We start from the raw sequence: 24,361 nt of genomic DNA, 5'->3' as shown, positions 1-24,361 counted from the left end.
TGTGCAATAGCTGGCAGTCAAAAACGTAATGACATCACATTTGACTGCCAGCTATTGCACATGTGCTGAGTAGTCAGGCTCGTTTATGTGATTGCTGTTGATGCTGTTGATGCTGGTGTCGGCTGGGACACCTCTTGAGTAAGTGCAATGAGTATCTAATAAAGGAATTGGTTTTTATAATATTGCACCATGAAGTCTTTCTGTTTCTCTCGAGTGCTTGGCATTTCCCCCCATGGATACGTTTGAAGGTGGTCCTTTTTCTATTGGAGAAGTGGATTTTCGATTAACTACAAAGTTTTTCGTCCTGTTATTTCGATCGATGAGGATCGGTGTGTTGGAGAGCTTCCGTTTCTGAAGATATTTTTATGGTTGATCTGCCATTATATTATCAAGGTTTTTTGGTGAAATTTTTTTATATTGAGACACTTTTTTTATATTGAGACACTCCTTTTGCACAAAAGTTTTTTTGCACCTAAAAAGTTTTTTATATTTTTCTGTGGTATTGGTATATATATATTTTTCTGGACTTATGATTTGATGATTTCTTTACATATATTTATATATATTTACTAGCGCAAATTATTTATTAATTGGTACACTTTATATATGGTGTTTTTTTTGCAGCTGGTACACTATTAGTAAGTTATACAATTTTGACCATAGGCGCTATTATTAATTTTTCTTATAGACAGGTTTATGCCTTTCCTAATCATGTCCAATCAACTGAATGTCCCCCAGATGGACTCCAATCAAGTTGTGGAAACATCTCAAGGATGATCAGTGGGAACAGGATGCTCCACAGCTCAATTTTGAGTGCCATGGCAAAGGCTGGGAATACTTATGTACATGGGTTTTTTTTTTTATTTTTTTTATAAATTTCAAAGATTTCAAAACAAACTTCTTTCTCGTTATCATTATGGGGTATTGTTTTTAGAATGTTGAAGAAAAAAATGAATTGAATCCATTTTGGAAGAAGGCTGTAACATAACAAAATGTGGCAAAAGTTAAGCGCTGGGAATACTTTCTGGATGCAATGTATGTTGGGCCTGTTATCCCACCTACGAGCCTGGCATCTGCATGGTGGGTGCCACTGGGTAGAGGGGAGAGACTAGAGAACATCCGCTCACTGATCACCCCTAGCTAGAATGAACCCACAAGTGATGTGTATTAGGTCCCTTTAGGGGTCAGTGCCATCATTCCTGACCGCTGTGGTCAGAGAAGCTGTGAATGGAGCTCAATCTGCTCTCCATTGTCTTCAGTGGAAGGCAGGAGACTCATGAGGGGTCTGATAGGCACCATAGAGGGCAGGAGACTCATGAGGGGTCTGATAGACACCATGGAGGGCAGGAGACACACGAGGGGTCCGACAGACACCATGGACGGCAGGAGACACATGAGGGGTCTGATAGACACCATGGAGGGCAGGAGACACACGAGGGGTCTGATAGACATCATGAAGGGCAGGAGACACATGAGAGGTCTGATAGACTCCTGATGTCTCATTACAGAGAACCCGTCACAACAAAATTCTATTACAGAGGGGCTATTGGTCCCGTTTATGATGGCAATAAAGCTAAGTGAAAAATTAAAGATACACCCAAGCAATAAAACCCCCAAATTTCTGAGTCCCCACATACAGAAACATGAAGATTTCCTGGGCACTTATGTATACAATCATGGATTGCACCACACATATTACATATTACAGAGCAATCACTCTCCATCCATTGTTCAGGGTTACCTCTACAATGAGGACCGGGAAAGGCACTTATGTCACCTATGGGCATTATTGAGGACCAAAGTTTCACTTCAAGTCATCATTTCATCAGCACACAATTTTAAGGCTGGACATGTTGGGTATCTATTTACTCGGCACAACCTCACCCATTTGTGGCCACATTCCTTCAACTAATTTTTAAAAAATCAGACCTCTAAGTGTTTGTGAAATCTCCCACCACAAAATGTACTCAGCAAATGAAAGGTCATGACTTCAATTTTATTCTCCTGCTATCAATGGCCAACCTGGTCCCACACTTCATCCATGTCTTTGGTGACCTCTGATCTCCTTATGAACTGTTTCTCCCATGATGAAGATCAGCCATGGAGTATATCTGCGGTGTATATCAGGGTGTGCTTCTTCTCCACATGAGAGCTGGGATGTCCAGCAACATTCATCTAGAAGACATTTACCGCACTCAAGGCACTAATACACCTCCAGGGTTGTGTGGAACCTCTGATGTACAGGAAGACAGGACTTCAGTGAGGAACATTTCCCTCATTCAGGACAGGAAAGTGGCTTCTTCACCGTGTGAGATCTCTTATGTCTGGAAAGAGTGGACGTCTGTGAAAAACATTTTCCGCACTCAGGGCAGGAAAATGGCTTCTCTCCTGTGTGAGACCTTTGATGCTTGACAAGATCTGCTTTTTTTACAAAACATTTCCCACACTCAGGACAGGAAAGAAGTGTCTCCCCTGTGTGAAATCTCTGATGTTTGTAAAGAGTGGACTTGTCTGAAAAACATTTTCCACACTCAGGACAAGAGTACGGTTTTTCCCCCGTGTGAGATCTCTGATGTGTGTAAAGACTGGACTTCACTGAAAAACATTTCCCGCACTCAGGACAGGTATATGGCTTTTTTCCAGTGTGAGATCTTTGATGTGTGACAAGGTTTGATTTGTTTGCATAACATTTTCCGCACTCAGAACAGGAATACGGCTTCTCCCCCGTGTGCAATCTCTGATGTCTGTAAAGAGTGGACAGCTGTGAGAAACTTTTCCCGCACTCAGGACAGGAAAGTGGCTTCTCTCCTGTGTGACATCTCTGATGTCTGTAAAGAGTGGACGTCTGTGAAAAACATTTCCCGCACTCAAGACAGGAATAGGGCTTCTCACCCGTGTGCAATCTCTGATGCTTATAAAGACTGGACTTCACTGAAAAACATTTTTCGCACTCAGGACAGGAATACAACTTCTCCCCTGTGTGAGATCTCTGATGTGTGTAAAGACTGGACTTAACTGAAAAACATTTCCCACACTCATGACAAGTATACGGCTTTTTTCCAGTGTGAGATCTCAGATGTGTGACAAGATTTGGTTTGTTTACATAACATTTTCCACACTCAGAACAGGAATACGGCTTTTCCCCAGTGTGCAATTTCTGATGTCTGTGAAGATTGGTCTTCTTGGAAAAACATTTCCCGCACTCAGAACAGGAATATGGCTTGTCACCTGTGTGGAGCCTCTGATGCATTTGAAAACTGGACTTATGTGAAAAACATTTCCCGCACTCAGGACAGGAATACGGCTTCTCCCCCGTGTGAGATCTTTTATGCACGTTAAGTTTGGATTTAGAATGGAACCTCTTCCCGCACTCAGTACAGGAGAACCTCTTCTCTGTTGGAAGGCCGGCCCGGTCCCGCACAGTCTGAGGTTCCTCAGGATATGAGGAATCCGATGGTCCATCTACACTGGGTGGTGCCGGATGGACATTGGAGGGAGCCGGGTTTTCTCCTGGACTATACTGTGTGATGTCCTCATCTTCTACTTTCCAGTCTGGAGACAAAGTGAGACAATCCTCGGAGGTTTTCCTCATCTCCCGGCCATGAACTAAAATACAAAGACAAAGAGGATTACTAGACAGGAGCCGATTGGTTCCCCCAAACCAGGACTCCGCCCACATCAGGCAGCTTGGTCTCTGAGGAGCTTACAATTCCACCCTCAAGGGAACTAGGAAATGGCTCCTCTGATCTCCTACCAGGTCATTTCTTTATTCATGGACCTTAGTCAGAGAGTGAGGAAACAACCAGAACTGTCTTTTATAGGAGGGACAGTGATGAGGGGATTATAGGACGAGGGTCCCCACCCCCTCTATCACTCATCACCATCTTCCCAACACAAGAAGTACTGCACTTCCTTATTTAGTCCATGATTTAGTCATGAAGAACAGCGGGGCTGAGCCCCACCAGAGGTCAGAGAGTGAGGATGGGGGGAGAACAACCAAGATGAAGACTGGACTGATCTTGAAGACCACCATCATTGGGGTATTGACTCCTCCCTCATTATCACTTTCTGTTTAAGTGTCCAAAGTTGGAGGATGTTATCACATTATTATCACCATGTAAAAGTCTGTGCTCCAATCACATCATCCGATATAAAATGTCCAGCTGGGAGGAAATGGGTGCAACAAAAGAGATATAGCAGTGGGTGGAGGGTAGAGAGGGGTCAGGACTATATAATGTACTATAAAGTATCAGAGTTATACAATGTACAACATAGAGTATATAGTGCAGGGGTCAGGACTATGGAATGTACAACATAGAGTATATAGTGCAGGGGTCAGGAGTATGTAATGTACAACATAGAGTATATAGTGCAGGGGTCAGGAGTATGTAATGTACAACATAGAGTATATAGTGCAGGGGTCAGGAGTATGTAATGTACAACATAGAGTATACAGTGCAGGGGTCAGGAGTATGTAATGTACAACACAGAGTATATAGTGCAGGGGTCAGGAGTATGTAATGTACAACACAGAGTATATAGTGCAGGGGTCAGGAGGATGTAATGTACAACACAGAGTATATAGTGCAGGGGTCAGGAGTATGTAATGTACAACATAGAGTATATAGTGCAGGGGTCAGGAGTATGTAATGTACAACATAGAGTATATAGTGCAGAGGTCAGGAGGATGTAATGTACAACATGGAGTATATAGTGCAGGGGTCAGGAGTATGTAATGTACAACATACAGTATATAGTGCAGGGGTCAGGATTATGTAAATTACAATATAACTTATACAGTGTAAGGGTCAGGACTCATAATATTGGTATTCAGTAATCAGTGGAAGATTAAATGTTTACTGTAGACCAGTTGCAGAGATCCCACACTGCTGCCTCCCATCTCCTGAGACTGCACTCAGTGACTTGGGTCTGAGACTATACAGACATATCCCTCCACCCGGCACAGCCAGCAGACAATGGAACAAGTAATCCTGGGAGAATTGTTCTGTCAGAGATCTCACTAGGCTCAGGCATGGGGAAGGTACATGCCCCAGGTGCCTAGATCAAGCAACGCCTATGGTGAAGTGAACATGTTGCTCACGCCTGATCTCCCAAATCTACATTAACCACTTAAAAAACACCCTATAGAAGATACACTGTTACAGGGCAGCCCTCCTGAGCAAAATTCCATATATAAATGTGGTTCTGCATTCCCTCCTAGGGGGCACACATGTGCACCGCCGGCGATCCGCTTCAGCTGTAATTATTCACAGCAGAAACCGATCTGCAGGTGTGGGGAAGTGGGTATCTGCCGAAACCTGCAGATTATCAGGCAGAGACACAGAATGAAGCTCTGCCTATATAAACAAAGCAGAGCTCCTTTCTGACAGGGGAGAAGTGGTGGATCTTGTGTCCCTGCAAAGCAGGGAATAAGATCTATCACTTCCCTTAGTAAAAGGAGCACACAATGTACAGAAAACACATAGCTAGGCACACAGTTAACCCTCGGATTGCTAAAGATTTTTAACCTCTTCCCAGCCAGTGTCATTAGTACAGTGCCAGTGCATATTTTTAGCACTTATCACTGTATCAGTGTCACTGGTTCCCACAAAGTATCAGTTAGTGTAAAAATGTCCATTGCAATATCGCAGTCCCGCTATAAGACGCTGATCATTGCCAATAGTATTACTTTTGCGCAAACCAATCAATATATGCTTTTCGGGATTTTATTTACCAAAATATACAGTGAAGGAAATGCGTATTTGCTCCCCTGCTGATGTTGAATGTTTGCCCCTCACAAAGAAATGATCGGTCTAAAAATCGAATGTTCGGTGTATTGTAACACTGAGAGACAGAATAGCAACAACAAATTCAGCAGAAATGCGTCTAACAAATGATGACTGATCTGCATGTTCATGAGGGCAATAAGGATTTGATCCCCTGTCATTCAACAGGATTTCTGGCTCCCAGGTGTCTTTCATACAGGTAACAAGCTGAGATTAGAAGCAGTCTCTTAAAGGGAGTGCTGCTAATCTCATTTTGTTACCTGTATAAAAGATACCTGTCCACAGGAGCAATCAAACCATCAGATTCCAAACTCTCCACCATGGCAAAGACCAAAGAGCTGTCCAAGGATGTCAGGGACAAGATTGTAGACCTACACAAGGCTGGACTGGGCTACCAAACTATGGCCAAGCAGCTTGGTGAGAAGGTGACAACAGTTGGTGCAATCATTCACAAATGGAAGAAACACAAAACAACTGTCAGTCTCCCTAGGTCTGGTGCACCATGCAAGATCTCACCTCGTGGAGTGTCAATGATCATGAGAACAGTGAGGAATCATCCCAGAACTACACGTGAGGATCTTGTCAGTGATCTCCAGGCAGCTGGGACCACAGTCGCCAAGAAAACAATTGGTAACACACTACGCCGACAAGGACTGAAATCCTGCAGTGCCCGCAAGGTCCCTCTGCTCAAGAAAGCACATGTCCAGGCCCGTCTGAAGTTTGCCACTGAACATCTGAATGATGCAGAGGAGGACTGATTGAAAGTGTTGTGGTCAGATGAGACCAAAATCCAGCTCTTTGGCATCAACTCAACTCACCGTGTTTGGAGGAGTGCTGCTTATGACCCCAAGAACACCATCCCAACTGTGAAACATGGTGGTGGAAACATTCTGCTTTGGGGGTGTTTTTCTGCTAAGGGGACAGGACAACTGCACCGCATCAAAGGGACGATGGACGGGGCAATGTACCATCAAATCTTGGGTGAGAACCTTCTTCCATCAGCCAGGGCATTGAAAATGGGTCGTGGATGGATGTTCCAGCATGACAATGACCCAAAACACACAGCCAAGGCAACAAAGGAGTGGCTCAAGAAGAAGCACATTAAGGTCCTGGGTACAGTGTTGCATGACGGAGCAATTGTCAGTTAAAGTAAAGCAGTACTGTAGTGCAAAAAATGGCCTGGTCAGGAAGGTGGGAAATCGTCCAGAGGTCAAGTGGTTAATCCAGTCTAGATACATAAATTGTGTCTGCAGCACAGAGAAGGAAGATTATCCGAGAGAAATCCAGGAATACAGGACGGGGAACACAGCTCAGGAAAGTGACCAGGGGATTACAGGCTGATATCACCCAGTCCCCGCCCTACTCTGGACCAATCAGTGAGCAGTATGGGTGGAGGAATGGATTTAGTGTTCATGACCCACCTGTGCTGATCTCTGTAGGAGTGTCCTCCTCTATAAATGTCCCCGTTATTCCATCCTCCTCCATAGACTGCTGATCATCCCTCACATACGCCTCTTCTTCTTCTGATTTCACCTCAACTTTTATATCTATCAGATCTTCAGCCTAAACCAAGAAAATTAGAGAAATAAATCACCTGTAAAATATAAGCACACATAAAACAATCCACACATCATCTCCATGAGTCCCATGTTCTAGATCAGGGGTCTCCAAACTTTCTAAACAAAGAGCTAGTTTACTGTGGGTACTGGGAATTGAAATTGTCCTGGTGTCAGTGGGAGTAAACAATGCATCTTTGGTATTAGGAGAGGAATAGTGCCCCATTGCTGATGTCAATAGCGGGAATTGTGCCCCATTGTTGGTGTCAGTGGGAGGAAAAGTGCCTCAAGGGCCAGACAAAGGCAAGCAAAGGGCTGCAGTTTGGAGACCACTGTTCTAGATTCTCCATCCCACCAACCTTGTAATGGTGAGGGATGGTGTAACCTTCCTGTATGGAATCCCGGGAATACAGAGGATTGGGACATCTCTCTGGGGGGTTCCTGGTATTAGGTGTCTCCATCATATCCTTGTGTCCTTCTGAAAACTCCTCCATCACTCCATACTCCTCATCCTCCTCTTTATACTCTTCTTTAACAACAATATTATCATCCCCGAGGATTCCACTCTGAAAGATATAATCAAAATGACATCAATGGTAACAATGCAGATAATGTACAGATCTTAATGATACTATCAGTGATTGTTCCTCATCTACCTGATGATGGTGAGGGATGGTGTGACCTTCCTGTGTGGAATCCCGGGAATACAGAGGACGGGGACATCTCTCTGGTGGGTTCCCATGACTGGATCCATCTGTAGGAAACACACACACTGACTGAATCCATTGTTTCTATGTGTTTATCAGATGATGGGGGATCTAGGTGGATCCTCCGTACTGCTCTCTCCTTTACAATAAAGTCTCCTCTTACCCGGTGATGTGAGGGGCGGCTGATTGTCCATCATGACATCCTTGTAGAGATCCTTGTGTCCTTCTAAATACTCCCACTCCTCCATGGAGAAATAGACAGTGACACCCTGACACCTTATAGGAACCTGACACACACAATGATACAGTCACCATCCAGACACATCCCTTGTCTGTTACTGGAGAATGTCCCAGAATTCCCGGCACCGCTCACCTCTCCTGTCAGCAGCTCAGTGATCTCTCTGGTGACTTCCAGAAAACTCTAGATCTGAACACAAATATTAAAATAAATGATATTCCCAGAATCCTCCTCACCTCACCATTCAGGTCTCCATTTTATTCAAGCCCCACTGCAGGCTGAGGTATAAAGTACCTACACAGGACCCCCACACTACGCAAGCATTGTGACATCTTTACATACAACGCAAGACCAACAGTCCCAATTTATAAGTGAGGATGCCAAGGGTCCCCCACATCCTAAGAGCATCAGAAAAAAAAAATCCTGACATGTCCGGAGGGACATTGGGAGGAGCTGTGAGGTCAGTGTGATGTCATAGGATTCTGTGACGTATGGAGGGATATTGGGAGGAGGAGCTGTGAGGTCAGGGTGATGTCATAGGACATATAGACTCTGGATGGAGGGACATTTGGATGGGGAGATCTGAGGGGTCCTCTATATGAGGCTCCCATGAAAACTAAATAATTGTTCCTGGGCGCGTCCTACCTCTCCTAAACTGAAGAGTGAACTTTGAGTGTAAATAGCAGACAATTGTCTCCAGAGCCCCTAATGGTGGGGATGGATTTGGCGGCATGCTGGTGCCAAGTTTCCTCCCCCCAGGGTCACTGCAGGTGTGGAGAAAAGCTGTGTAAGAGGATATGGAGGAGAGATGAGGAGGAGATCCAGGAATCAGGAGAAAGGTCAGGGAAGCAACAGACGAGCGCATCCAAGAGCAACTGCCGGATCAAAGCCACTCGCCCAGCGGCTGCAGCCAATAGCTTCAGTGCTGATCTGTGTATTCTGAGTGGAGGAGTCCCCCCATTGTCAGACTACAAGAGTGCATGTAGGCCAGCTTTGGGAGCAAATATATTATCATCAACTCCTCCCCCTGAAGGGGTTAATCTACGTATTACCTCCTCTGCTGTCAGATCCACCAATGTCTCCTCTCTTCAGCTTACCATATACAACTTCCTGTCTGTACCTGACATCACTTCCTGTCTCCACCTGACATCACTTCCTGTCTTCCATACAGACTTCCTGTCTGGGTAGAAGTGAGATCCCCACCTTGTGGAGCTCAGAGGAACTGCAGCCCCGAGAAGCATCTGGTAGTGTGACCCCGGCCTTGTGCTGGGTGTGTATGGACTGTAGATCCTTATAGAGGGGTCACCTCCACTCCCACCAAGGGGGACAGAAATATATGACTGCTCGGGGGAGGGGTTTTGGCCCCTTTGATTTTGCAGTAACATTGATTGCAGATTTAGTCCTGTAGAACATCTGGTATATGGATACAAAGCCCCCCAGCTGGGAGTAAAGGGTGGAAATGGCTGGTGACCCCCAGATTTGGGCAATGATGTCATCACTATAAATGGATAAAACCCGCGCTATGTGTAACAACTCCAAACCTACAAAAACCTTCTAGCGGACTGCTGCTGTAACAAAGGGAAGGATTCCCTGTCATCTAGAAGAGCATTATGTGTCACAGCGCTGTCCTATTGTGTGTGCACAGAAATCATCACAAATACACTACAAATATGTGGAGACATTCAGAGATAAAGAGCTCGGGGCTCCAAATCCTATTCTCTGCACATCCACTGCTTCCACTTTACACCCACTTCATTGGTCTTATGGGGTTTATCAATAAATGAAGGAAACTGAACCGTGTGCAAATCCATCCACAACATAAAGTGCTTTGTGCTCAAGATGCTGCTCCCTGCAGATCCACTGCTTCCACTTTACACCCACTTCATTCATCTCATCAGATTTGCTGCTATAGGAAATCATCGAAAATCTGCCAAAACATGGCACAGTGAGGTAGCATGGCTGTAGGGCTTCAGATGTCCACCGGAGCATTTTATACCCATTGACTCCCTACCTGGTTCCCTGTGTGCAGAGCAGTCCATTTGCCGGTTGTAATATCAGTGGCCGGCAGCAGACTGAAACTCGGAGCTCCCTATGCTCGTTGGCTTCTTACCTGGCCCCCTGGCAGAGTGGCCCGGTTGAATTGCCAGTGACCGGTGCGGTGGAAGTTCGACAGAGGTCCCTGGAGGCACCCGCGGTTGGCCCATGTGAGAGGCGGTGCTGGTGAGACCGGAGGTCGGAGGGGTTCGGAGTTCCCGTGGTTGAGTGTGGAGAGAGGAGAAAGAGCTGTTGGAGGGCCCCAAGGATGGAAGGGTGCCTGGGTGTCTACGGAGCTTCCTGAAGGCCAGGATATTGAAATAGAGCTCTGCAGAGTTGGGGAATTCAATATACAGAAGTTAATAAAAATAGAAAGGCCTTGACCCCAGTACTCAATTCTGATGCACCAAGACCCCTCTGTGGTGAAATCTGGCTGATATAGTAGAGGAACGGCAACATATTTGCGGCACAAAAGTGGAGCGTGAGTTACCACTGGAAGTGGTTAAAACTCCCGCTCCGCAAGCCAAAGTCCTTGGCATCATTCTTGACTTGAACCTCTCCTTCCAACCTCATGTCAAATCACTTACAAACAAATGCAGGCTCCACCTTCGCAATATTGCCAAGATACGCACCTACCTTACCCCAGACACCACTAAACTACTCGTACACTCCCTCATCATCTCACGCCTTGACTACTGCAACTCCCTCCTCACCCTCCTACCCCAGTGCAAGCTCTCCCCGCTTCAGACCATCCTGGACTCAGCGGCTAGACTCATCCACCTCACCAAACGCTCCACCTCTGCCACCCCCCTCTGCCTCTCCCTCCACTGGCTCCCTATTGCCCAACGCATCAAATTTAAACTTCTAACCCTGACCTACAAATCCTTTCACAACACTACCCCTAACTACCTCACCAACCTGATCCCCAAGTACCGCCCTACCCGTACCCTTCGCTCCTCACAGGACCTCCTTCTATCCTGCTCCCTGGTCTCCTCCTCCCATGCACAACTGCAAGACTTCTCCAGGTCCTCCCCCATCCTCTGGAACTCACTGCCCCAATCCATCAGACTGTTGCCTTCCCTCCTCACATTCAGGCGCTCCCTCAAAACCCATCTCTTCAGGGAAGCCTACCCCACCCTCACCTAACGGCCATTCTCCCTCATTCCTCCCACCACTTCATTCCCCACAGCCACTTCCTACTGTACCACTACCCCCTCCCTCCTAGATTGTAAGCTCGAAAGTGTAGGGCCCTCTTACCCCTCGTACGTTGTTTGTTATTGTTGTACTGCACCATGTATTGTCCCCCCTATATTGTACAGCGCTGAGCAAACCCTTTGGCGCTATATAAACTCCATGTAATAATAATAAGAAGAAGAACTGTCATTTTCTATATTAAAATCAGTAGATATATCGATCGCTGTTGAAGAAAGAGAAGATTAAGTGTGGTGGGCTCTGGTGGTCTTCGGGGTCGGAGGAGCCTCTATTATTATAAAGTATAAAGGAACTTTCTGGGACTTTTCTGCTGAAGAAAAAGAGGGTCCTGGGGTCTGTATTCTGACATAAAGGAATAGAGGGCAACGAACCATAACGTATTTGAAATGAGTAGATCGACTAAAGGGGGGACCTAAAACCCCCCAATCAATTATAAATACATGTACCATAAGAAAGTATATACCCCTGAGACTCAAATTGGGAGAATCATAATGATAGATCCAAAACATATAACGGAGACCAATCCAGACTTTCAATTGGGACATTGGAAGAGAGCCAGTGTAAAGAAATGGTAAATAGAGAAAGTGTAGGAAATATGGAACAGCAGGGATTAATGTCATAATCTCGCCTAAAAAGGGTTGGCGGAAATGTTGGAGAAACTAGAAATGTCAATGAAAAATGAGATTGGGACACTTTGCAATGATCAATGGGTCAGATATTAACACGAATTGAAGAAGCAGAGGACAAAAATGGAGGGATATGCACAACAATTTAATAAATTGGAATTGCAGGTGGAGGAGATGTGGAAAGAACAGAGAAAGATATCAGAGGCCTACCAGAAGAAACGGGATAGGAAGAGGATCTTCAGGAGAAAGTGGAGAGAATCTGTAATCCAATTATGGGAAAAAAAGTGAAAATTGAAAGAGTGCATAGGGTTAGACGGCCAAAAGGAATATCGGCAGAAAAACCTAGCGACGTGATTGTCCAGTTCCATCACTGTGGTGATAGGAAACCTATATGGAAAATGTTGCGGGACTGCGTGGAGATAAAATATGATGAAACAACCTTGCATATTTTTGTGGACATCTCCCCAGAGACACTGGCTAGAAGGAGATCCTTGAAACCTCTGTTAGCCCATATGAAAGAGAAAAAAGTGCGATATAACTGGGGTTTCCCTGCTTGTTTAATTGGCTGGAAAGATGGAAGATCAGCTAGACTAAGATTTCCAGAAGAATTTAATGACTTTTGTGAGAAATTAGGTTTACAGAAAATGAAAGGATGGTCAGAAGGGTCTAGAGAGGAGGGAAGGGCTCAGGATGGTGGCAGCGGGTATCTAGAAAGAAGAAGTAGGGGGATGTGACAGGGATTGTGTAATGGAACCGGACCCCAGACCACACTTGGGTATATTCCGTTATACCGCAGCTTCCCTGTCCGAACACCATCTACGGACCACACCCTTGAAATCCCTCAGGAAATAGACAGCACCCGACTCTTCTTAAAACAGGAAGTCAACACTTTTTATTTTTACACAAAAACACAAGTTATATACACAGGGCGGGGAAACACAATCAGGAACAGAAACACATCATCAGCCTGCCCCATCAGTGGGAAGGGCTACAGGAAATACATCATCAGCCTGCCCCATCAGTGGGAAGGGCTACAGCACATGGCAAAGGACAATGGACAGCCACCTGGCCCAGAACAAAGGACAACACACCAATACACAATACTAGGACATTCACACCCTGTACCCCTTAACAGGGACAGGGTGGATTAAACTTAATAAGGGGAACATGAGCTGACACAGAGGTCCCCCCACCCCCAAAAGTCACTCCTGTCACACAGTGGACTGCAGAAAGTGTGACATGTTTTTCCTCTTGATTTCTCCTGAGGCTCTCTTTGGCTAGCCATGATTCCTGTGTTCTTTCCCTCTCCTTCCCCTGAGATCGAGATCGGGTCAACGGGGAAGGAGATGAAATGAGATGTGGAGAATGTGTGGAGTGGGTGGGTAGTCCGGAGGCCAGGCATGCTGCTAAAGCCTCCATAGGAATGTAATCTGTCTAGGAGAGGGGCTGTCATGTGTTTCGAGTTTCACCCTAAACTAGAAATCGCCAGTGGGATATTCCCACACCAGATTCCAAGGCTGAATATAGGCCAGGAGGGTTGGAGGGGTGGGAGAGGAGGGGGGAGAGATTGGGTGTAAAAGGAATAGGAGGGAGGGGGGATATGGGGCAAAGGGAAGGGTGGAAGTCCATATCTCTAGCTGTCTGTATTTCTCTTCCCGTGAAGAGAAGGCTAGTAGGGTAACAGGATAATATTTGAAATGAGTGTGATAAAGTTTATGACTTATAATATGAAAGGGTTAAATTCTCCAACAAAAAGACACAAGATATTGATGGAAATCCACCAATGCTCCATGGACCTGATGTCTTTTCAGGAGACACATATAATTCATGACATAAATGTTAAGTTATATTCTAAACACCACGCAATGTGGTATTATGCTGATCCTCCAGTTAAAAGAGCTAAAGGCATAGCGATTGGGTTCTCAAAAAAAGCTACTTTTATCCCGGAGGAAAGAATGGAGATTTTGAGGGCCGGTTCTTATTTCTGAGGGGAAAGTTACAAGGAGTTGAATATACTTTAGCTAATATTTATTGTCCAAATAAAAATCTGGAGATGTTCATGGAAGGGGTATTGGGGAAACTTTTTGAATTTAAGAAAGGTGGTCTGGTTGTGACAGGAGACTTAGATGTGTGTCTGGATCCTCATATGAATGTGTCCTCTTGTATGCAGAGAGAGGGGAGTAAGAAATCCAAATTACTGAAGAGATTATTACATAAGTGCCAACTGAGTGATACTTGGAGAGTAAAACATCCAGGTGAAAGGGCCTACACCTTCTTCTCTCCGGTACATGGTTCGTATTCAAGACTGGATTATATAATGATAGAGTATAGACAATTGGAGTCGTTGGTGAGTTCCAACATAGAAGTTATGTCCATCTCAGATCATGCTCCTGTCACAATGAGACTTCAGGTAGGAGGGAAGTAGGACAAAATAAATATGTGGAGACTAAATGAGATGCTTCTACAGGACCCAGAAATAGAGAAGAGGTTAGGGCAGGAAAATGAGCAATTCTTTGAATGCAATGAGACTGAGGAGGTCTCGGCGGCCACAATCTGGGAGGCACATAAAGCATATATCAGGGGTATACTGATCTCAATAGGTGCAGAAAAAAAGAAAGAACAAGGGGAAAAATAAAGGGGGTGATAGAGGAGCTTCATGAATTAAAACAATTACATAAAAAGAAGATAGGAACAGATGTCTATCAGAAGATGACCCTTAAAAGAGAAAAACTAAAAGAGCTCATGGAACAGGAGTCAAGAAGGATATTCAATAGGGTCGCAAAAGAAAGATATCAGTGGGGGAATAGAATTTGAAAATATTTAATGAGGAAGCTTAAGGAAAATAAATCTAAAAATTTTATAAAAATAATGATGGTAAAGGAGGAATGGTGTACACCACCACTGATATCGCAAATAGGTTTCATAAATATTATAGCAGGCTGTACGATGTGAGCCCCAGAAATCAAAATGACACGGAAGATGAAAAGAAGAGTAATAGGAAGAAATATTTAAAGGAAGTGGAGTTGCCAAGATCACCCTAGAGGAAATTACCCTGGCCATAAAATACACGGCCCGCAGTAAAGAGCCCTGGTCCGTATGGATACACTGTGGGATATTTTAAAAAGTTTAAAGATCTCCTTCCTAAAATGTATGGTTATATGAACGCAATAGGGGAGGGACTGGAATTGAGGGAGGAGTCATTGCAGGCTTATATAACAATTATAATTAAAGAAGGGAAAGATAGCACACAGTGTTCAAGTTACAGGCCCATATCCTTATTGAATATTCTCACCAAACTGTATGCTAAGATATTGGCAACCAGAATGAAGGAGTTGATGCCAGATTGGGTACACCTAGATCAGGTAGGATTTATTCCAGGAAGAGAAGGTAGGGACAATGGTGTGAGATCATTGCTCCTCCTACAAAAGGTAGAAAAGAGGGAAATTGCTGACAGTGTTCTTGTCGATAGATGCCAAAAAGGCATTTGACAGGGTTAATGTCAGGGATCTGGGTATGACCAGAAACGTGTGAACTGACACAGGGAAGTAGCAGGCTCAGGAACACAGGCGTAGTCAGGGCTGGAGAGGTTGAAATGGTCAGGCGGGCCATAAGGTACTGTCAGGCACCGCCCGGCGGGATCTCCAGTACCCACAGAACAGGATTCCCCAGGGCGCGGAGTCTAAGCCCCAGTCTGCCTTTTCACCAGAGCCCCTGATGGTGGGGATAGACTTGGCGCAGGACTGAGACCAGGTCATGGCCCCTGAGTGCACCCAACTGTGGTAGAGGGGTCCGCCGAGGGTATGTACTGGGGGAAAGCCTGATGTGAAGGGGCTGGCAGGTTTGGACAGAAGTGACTGGATCCGTGTGGGATGGATCGTCTGGGTAGCGTCAGGCAGGCCAGGTCAGCAACGTGCGGGCAGTGAGGTACTGGAGGAGCAGGCAGAGAATAGTCAGGGTCACAAGCCGTGTTCAGTAAGTCACGGGCAGCGCGGTACAGAGGATCAGGCAGAAGGGTGGTCAGGCAAGCCAGGGGTTCAACAGGAGACGGTCAGCAGATAGGCAGGAACACAGGATACCAGGTACAGGGGCTCATGGGAAACATACACCAAGGCCCTGATCACAGGCCTGGTCATTCCTTAAATACACCTCCTGCAAACAGCCCCAGGTGTTGGCTGACTGCAGGAGTGAGCTTCTGGCTGCTGAGAGCACCCGCTGGTCAGCCCTGGTACTGCAGCCCACACGGCAGGTGAGTCCCACCCCCAGTGCTGAGTCCATTCCTGACAGTTAATTATGTTTGATACATTGGAGGCCTTAGGATTAGGTCCTAAAATGTTAAGGTGGATAAAAGGGCTTTACAACGATCCATCAGCGGCGATTAAGGTTAATGGATCCCTCTCTCAGTTCTTTAAAATGTATAATGGTATTAGACAAGGTTGTCCACTCTCTCCATTGTTATTTGTACTGTCCTTGGAACCTGTCCTGGCGAGGATAAGAAAGTGTATAGATATAGCAGGAATAAAAATAGGGAAGGTGGAACACAAGGTGGCAGCATATGCGGATGATATGTTGTTTTACATCGTAAATCCTAAAATAAGATTGCTTAATTTAATGAAATTATTAAATCAGTATGGCGAACTGTCAAATTTGAAAATAATCCCTGCAAAATCAGAGATTTTAAACATCAATTTATTAAAATCAGAGGAGTTGAGTCTTTAAAAAGAGTTTCTATTCACTTGGAGGGGAAAAGAAATAGGCTATCTGGGAGTAAAATTAATTCGTTTGATAAAAGGCCTATATCAGGCGAATTATATCCCAGTAATAAATGAACTAAAGGATGAGTTGAGGAGATTGTCAAAAGGTGGAGCTTCTTGGATAGGCTGTATAAATCTGGTAAAGATGGTGATAGTACCAAAAATTCTGTATAAGTTTGCTACTGGTACACCTTCCGGGATAATTTTTTGAGATAATAAAGAAGATGATTTCGGCAAATAAAAAAAACAAGAATTAGTTATGAGGTGTTGTGTAGGGCAAAAGGAAATGGGGGTTTGGGTTTGCCCAATATGAAGAAATTTTATTCAGCTGTGATACTATCACGTATAATAGATTGGACATTTAATGCACAAGGGAAAGGTTGGATGAATATGGAAGGGCCTTTGAGTAGGGCATAGTTAGGGAAGATGATATGGATACCACATAATTTTTCGCACATTAGATGTGAATATTAGTTCACTAACAAAGATCATTTTAAATGTTTGGGATAGGTTGTATAAGCAAAAAGGGTGGAAATATAATTCACTTATGACCCCCCTGGGGGGGACAGAATATTTCCCCCCAGGGAAGGATAACATCTCTGGGAAATGGCTTAAAGATAAAAATGCACGATTGAAGGATATATTGAACAAAAGGAAGATGTACACTATTTTTTAGATTTAAAGAAGAAAGAGAATTTATTTTTGACATTAGATGAGTGGTGGTATTGGCAATTACCGTATTTTTTGCTCCATAAGTGAATATGGAGCAACCGGCCCAGTATTCCCCCCCATCGCCACCATGTCAGAATACCGGGCCAGCTGCTCGGCTCTTCTCTGCAGCAGAACCTTACCTGTTCCCTGGTCCAGTGGTGTACGGTCTTCTCTCCAGATGCGGGCATCTTTATTGTGGGCACCCGGCTGTGACAGCTTCACAGCCGGGTGCCCACTGCGCATGCTCGAGAAGCGCTGTGCTTTGTGAATGGTCCAGCAGTCTTCTTGGACCTGTCATGTGTCCCAGAAGATGAGGAGGCAGGAAGTGGGAGTGGGTACCTTTCAAATTTGGGTACCCCCTCTCCCCCCTCCCCAAAGGTATGTAGTCTCTGGGCATCCCCTGTACTGTGTCTGCAGTCTCTGGTCATCTATACTATGTCTGCAGTCTCTGTTCATCTCCTGTACTATGTCCGCAGTCTCTGGTCATCTCCTGTACTATGTCCGCAGTCTCTGGTCATTCCCTGTACTGTGTCCGCAGTCTCTGGTCATCTCCTGTACTGTGTCCGCAGTCTCTGGTCATCTCCTGTACTGTGTCTGCAGTCTCTGGTCATCTCCTGTACTATGTCCGCAGTCTCTGGTCATCTCCTGTACTGTGTCTGCAGTCTCTGGTCATCTCCTGTACTGTGTCTGCAGTCTCTGGTCATCTCCTGTACTGTGTCCGCAGTCTCTGGTCATCTCCTGTACTGTGTCCGCAGTCTCTGATCATCTCCTGTACTATGTCTGCAGTCTCTGGTCATCTCCTGTACTGTGTCTGCAGTCTCTGGTCATCTCCTGTGCTGTGTCCGCAGTCTCTGGTCATCTACATTTAAGAAAACATGAAATAGCTGGTCAAATTTGAAAACATCTAAAAAATATCTGGAATGAATTGCAGTCTAGGTGGAATATATTAGAGGAAGTTTAACTGAGATCCGGGAGAAAGAAAGGATGTAAGATGGAGGGGTATAGAAATGGACTGAGAACCATGAGGAAGGAAAACTGAAGTAAGAGGATGTGGACCGGGGTGGAAGAGGGTGGGGAAGGGAAAGGTGTTGCAAAGGGAACTTAGGTATTGGGGATGTACTTGTGATGTGTATTTCCATCTTATTTTTTATGTTTTGGATGTTCTTTTTGTATCAGAAAAATTTTATAAATTATAAAAACAAAAAAATCATCTAAAATTCTGTGCAAATTCATGGAGACAGACAATATTTTGTGCTCAGTATAGTGTTCTCTGCAAGTCCACCGCTTCCACTTTGCATCTACTTCAATGCACGGCTAACTTCTCGGGGCTGTAGTTCCTCTGAGCTCCATAAGGTGGTGATCTCACTTCTACCCAGACAGGAAGTCTCTATGGAAGACAGACAGGAAGTGATGTCAGGTACAGAGAAGAAGTTTCATGAATTAGGAAGTGGAGCACATACCTTGTTGGATGTGGCAGCAGAGGAGGTAATACGTAGATGAATCCCTTCAGGGGGAGGAGTTGATGATAATATATTTGCTCCCAAAGCTGGCCTACATGGTTCAGTTTTATCGTTCAGCCAGCGGGATGAGCATTAAAACTGAAGCAATCCACACATTGGAGGTGGATGGGGGAATCCTCCCCGCTGCACTCTTGTATTCTGACAATGGGGGGACTCCTCCGCTCTCAGAATACACAGATCAGCACTGAAGCTATTGGCTGCAGCTGCTGGGGGAGTGGCTTTTATCCGGCAGTGGCCACACATGGATGGAAATGTGAGCGATCCCTGCTGAACCAGCTGAATTTCCATGGATCTATGGTCACCTTCAGTGACTTCCTCCCCTCCCCCTCATCTCCTTCATGATGGAAGTCATGCTGAGATCATCTCCCATTGGCTGAGCAATATTCTCATTTGTCTCTCAGCTCCTTCTTGCTATTCCTCGTCCTGCCTGTTGTTTCCTTGGATTGATTTTCTGTGTAGTGACCCCGGCTTGGTCTCTTGGATGCGCTCGTCTGTTGCTTGCCCTGACCTTTCTCCTGATTCCTGGATCTCCTCCTCATCTCTCCTCCATATCCTCTTACACAGCTTTTCTCCACACCTGCAGTGACCCTGGGGGGAGGAAACTTGGCACCAGCACGCCGCCAAATCCATCCCCACCATTAGGGGCTCTGGAGACAATTGTCTGCTATTTACACTCCGGTCCTCCGCATGTCACCTGATCACATGACAGCTTACTTCCACAGATTCCGGACAGATTTCTGGATGGTAAAGGTCAAAGTTCACTCTTCAGTTTAGGAGAGGTAGGACGCACCCAGGAACAAGGATTTGGTTTGCATGGAAGCCTCATCTAGAGGACCCCTCAAATCTTCCCATCCAAATGTCCCTCCATCCAGAGTCTATATGTCCTATGACATCACACTGACCTCACGGCTCCTCCTCACCATTTCCCTTCATCCAGAGTCAGCGAATCCTATGACATCACACTGACCTCACAGCTCCTCCTCCCAATGTCCATCCATCCAGAGTCAGAAGTGGGGCCTGAAGTGGGGCTTTAATAAAATGGAGACCTGAATGGAGAGGTGAGGAGGATTCTGGGAATATCATTTGATGTGACTATTTGTGTTCAGATGTAGAGTTTTCCTCCTGTGAAGTCTGGAGATCATATGACATCACATTGCCTCCACCTCCCTCCCTGATAGAAGAGAGAAAGAAGAAGAAGATTCTAGAAGTCACCAGAGAGATCACTGAGCTGCTGACAGGAGAGGTGAGCGGTGCCGGGAATTCTGGGACATTCTCCAGTAACAGACAAGGGATGTGTCTGGATGGTGACTGTATCATTGTGTGTGTCAGGTTCCTATAAGGTGTCAGGGTGTCACTGTCTATTTCTCCATGGAGGAGTGGGAGTATTTAGAAGGACACAAGGATCTCTACAAGGACGTCATGATGGACAATCAGCCGCCCCTCACATCACCGGGTAAGAGGAGACTTTATTGTAAAGGAGAGAGCAGTACGGAGGATCCACCTAGATCCCCCATCATCTGATAAACACATAGAAACAATGGATTCAGTCAGTGTGTGTGTTTCCTACAGATGGATCCAGTCATGGGAACCCACCAGAGAGATGTCCCCGTCCTCTGTATTCCCGGGATTCCACACAGGAAGGTCACACCATCCCTCACCATCATCAGGTAGATGAGGAACAATCACTGATAGTATCATTAGGATCTGTACATTATCTGCATTGTTACCATTGATGTCATTTTTTTGTTCGGATCATCTTTATGAAACTTTTCTGTTTTCTTTTCCCTTTTCACAAGAAAACATACACTTCACATTAACTAAACTTTTAGCTGCAGTTATCTTAATATTTATATATTTCATAGTCTACAATATATATATATATTTACCAACAGACTCCATTGCCCTCTTAAAACCCTATCCTTTCTATATTATATACAACAAATAAACATAAAGTGATTTTCCTGTTATTTAAATACACCCTTTATGTAAGACTCTCTATAAAGCTGAGAGATTCTCCCAAAATTTCCATTTACTTAATTATTCAACTTTCCAAGCGCACCATATCCTTGCACTCCTATGTATATCTGTGACCACCCCGTGTTTTCCATCCACTAATTTCCATTTGCTTTAGTCCCTCAACTACTAGTGCACTGCCCTCAATATTATTATTTAACCACCTCCCGCCCACCATATAAGGAAATGACAAGAGGACGGCAGTTCTCTCGTTCTGGGAGGATGTCATATGACGTCCCCCACTCCAACCGTGAGTGCCTGCCCCCAGGGGGGGTGCAGCGGGGTGATTGGTGGTGCGCTGTGTCCCCTACTAGTGCACTGCCCTCAATATTATTATTTAACCGCCTCCTGCCCACCATAAGGAAATGACAAGAGGACGGCAGTTCTCTCGTTCTGGGAGGATGTCATATGACGTCCTCCCACTCTAACCATGTGTGCCCACTCCCAGGGGCGTGCAGCACAGCGATGATGGTCCCTGGGACACAGCGGATCACTGATCAGCGGAAAGAGCCAATGACATTGGCTCTGTCATGTGATCAGCTGTGTCCAATCAAAGCTGATCGCATGTAAATAAGGAAATGACGGTTATCGGCATTCCTCTCCTCATGAGCTGTCACGCTGACAGCTCATGAGGAGAGAGAGACAGTAGTCGGCATTCCATAGAGGGGACATCTACACTGATCATCAGTGCCCTGATGATCAGTGTAGCCCCATCAGTGCCACCTGTCATTGCCCATCAGTGCCACCTGTCAGTGCACATCAATGCCACATATCAGTGCCTACCAGTGCACATCAATGCCACATATCAGTGGCTACCAGTGCACATCAATGCCACATATCAGTATTAATCTGAGCTTCCATTCAGTGCCAACTATAAGTGCCAGTCAGTGCCACCTATCTGTGTCACCTATGGGTGCTGCCAATCAGTGCCACTTATCAGTGACAGTCAGTGCTGCCTAACAGTGCCTGTCAGTGCCGCCTAACAGTGCCAGTCAGTGCCACCTAACAGTGCCAGTCAGTGCCGTCTATCAGTGCCAGTCAGTGTTGCCCATCAGTGCCACATATGAGTGCTGCCTTGCAGTGCCCATTGGTGATGTCTGTCAATGCCCATCAGTGCCACCTACCAGTGCCCATCAGTGCAGCCTATCAGTGCCCATCACTGCAGCCTCATTAGCGCACATCAGTGAAGGAGAAAAATGACTAATTTACACAATTTAATAACAGAAACTAAGAACATTTTTTTTTTTTTTTTAAATGTTCAGTTGTTTTTGGTTTGTTTAGCAAAAAAAAACCCCCAAGGTGATTAAATACCTCCAAAAGAAAGCTCTATCTGTCTCAAAATAAATTGTAAAAATGTCATATGTGTACAGTGTTGCATGACTGCGCAATTGTCATTCAAAGTGCGACAGCTCTGAAAGCTGAAAATTGGCCTGGGCAGGAAGGGGGTGACACTGCCCGGTAGACAAGTGGTTAAAAAAAAAGAGAAACTCCCTAAGTGCTGCGCCCTAACAACCTATCCCTAACTAATTGTACCGGATTTAATCCAGCCAGTTACACCACAGTTTTGTAAATGTATCTGGGCATCCCCTATGTTCATAAACCGTGTATTCTCTTTGTAAGACTTCATGAACTGATTTTACCCATAGAGTTGGGGGAGCTGTGGAAATCCATTTCTGCGCTGTGGAGATCCATTTCTGCGCTGTGGAGATCCATTTCTGCGCTGTGGAGATCCATTTCTGCGCTGTGGAGATCCATTTCTGCGCTGTGGAGATCCATTTCTGCGCTGTGGAAATCCATTTCTGCGCTGTGGAGATCCATTTTCTTGCTATAAAGAGCAGACGAAGGATCGCCATAAAAGCCTGCGGACTATATACTTCTGTATCCAGCCACCCCAATACACGTGTCTTGGGTTCCATCGGGATGTTAACTCCAGACACGTGATTAATAGTGTCCAATACACAAGCCCAATATCTAACCAGCTTAGGACATCTCCATATCATATGTACCATCGTCCCAATATCCCTCTCACATCATGGACATAGAGGAGAGTCCCTCATGCCAAGTTTCAGGGGGGGGGGGGATAATATGTTCAATGTCTAATGGAGAATTGGGTAAGGAAGGAACCTCAAGAGTTGGTTGTGTCCAGCTCAGTGGATTGCTGTAGGAAAGTCCTGGATTCTTTCTTGGATACACAGAATATAACTGGATATAACATTTATAGGTAAAGTTGATCCAGGGAATATCCGATTGCCTCTCGGGGGATCAGGAAGGAATTTTTCCCCTGCAGGAGCAAATTGGATCATGCTTTGCTGGGTTTTTTTTTGTCTTCCTATGGATCAACTGTGGGTGTAGGATTATATAGTTACATAGTTAGTCTGGATGAAAAAAGACAAAAGTCCATCCAGTTCAACCATTAAAAAAACAAGTTATAATCCTATACCCACAGTTGATGGTAGGTGGTAGGTTATGGTAGTAACAAGAAACACAGGTAAATTTAAAAAAAATATTTTTTTTACTATTATGGGCCAGTTTTCCTTTGATAATAAAATAAAATCAGGAGATATCCATTACCATTTACCACCAAATGAAAGCTCAATTTGTCCTGAAAAAAACGCGGTATAATCCACCTGGATGTACAAAGTAGTTGTGATGATATGTACAGTTTTACTAACACAGGTCAACATTGCAAAATTGTGCTTAGGCATTAAGATTTGTTTTACCCTTAGGCATCAAGGGGTTAAATTTCATAAACAGTTGGTTAATATTTAAATCTGTATAGCTAGAGATATCCTGATGTATAACTATTACCAGATATATAGTGAAGGAAATGTGTATTTGATCCCCTGCTGATGTTGAATGTTTGCCCCTCACAAAGACATGATCAGTCTAAAAATCGAATGTTCGGTGTATTGTAACACTGAGAGACAGAATAGCAACAACAAATTCAGCAGAAATGCATGTCTAACAAATGATGACTGATCTGCATGTTCATGAGGGAAATAAGTATTTGATCCCCATCACAAAGCATGACTTAGTACTTGGTGGCAAATCCCTTGTTGGCAATCACAGAGGTCAGACATTTCCTGTAGTTGGCCCCCAGGTTTGCACACATCTCAGGAGGGATTTTGGCCCACTCCTCTTGGCAGATCCTCTCCAAGTCATTAAGGTTTGGTGACTGATGTTTGGCAACTCGAACGTTCAGCTCCC

The 24,361-nt window shown here is 45.0% G+C and overlaps 1 protein-coding gene across 1 annotated transcript; it reads right to left on the bottom strand.

The window, feature by feature from the left end:
• Positions 1-1,975: 1,975 nt before the first annotated feature.
• LOC149460818 (uncharacterized) lies at positions 1,976-17,809 on the bottom strand. Its single transcript, XM_089679254.1, has 3 exons — positions 17,762-17,809; positions 8,220-8,336; positions 1,976-3,601 (listed from the first exon to the last, which is right to left on the bottom strand). The coding sequence occupies exons 1-3, from the start codon at positions 17,807-17,809 to the stop codon at positions 2,276-2,278; spliced, it is 1,491 nt and encodes a 496-aa protein (XP_089535380.1). The 3' UTR covers positions 1,976-2,275.
• Positions 17,810-24,361: the final 6,552 nt, after the last annotated feature.

This window comes from Staurois parvus, unplaced genomic scaffold, assembly GCF_062004578.1.
Source record: "Staurois parvus isolate SC_StPar_1 unplaced genomic scaffold, SC_StPar_1.0 ptg000221l, whole genome shotgun sequence".
NCBI lineage: Eukaryota > Metazoa > Chordata > Amphibia > Anura > Ranidae > Staurois > Staurois parvus.
The sequence above is the reverse complement of the archived record's forward strand: the minus strand, read 5'-3'. Positions and strand labels throughout refer to the sequence as shown.

What these genes read in the sequence shown, in the direction of transcription:
- LOC149460818 (XM_089679254.1), bottom strand. Translation starts at nt 17,809, where the DNA reads ATGCCCGCATCTGGAGAGAAGACCGTACACCACTGGACCAGGGAACAG. An exon ending in ACCACTGGACCAGGGAACAG is followed by an intron (nt 8,337 to 17,761) that starts GTAAGGTTCTGC and finishes TGTGTGTGTCAG; the next exon opens with GTTCCTATAAGGTGTCAGGG. An exon ending in ACAATCAGCCGCCCCTCACA is followed by an intron (nt 3,602 to 8,219) that starts TCACCGGGTAAG and finishes ATTTTAGTTCAT; the next exon opens with GGCCGGGAGATGAGGAAAAC.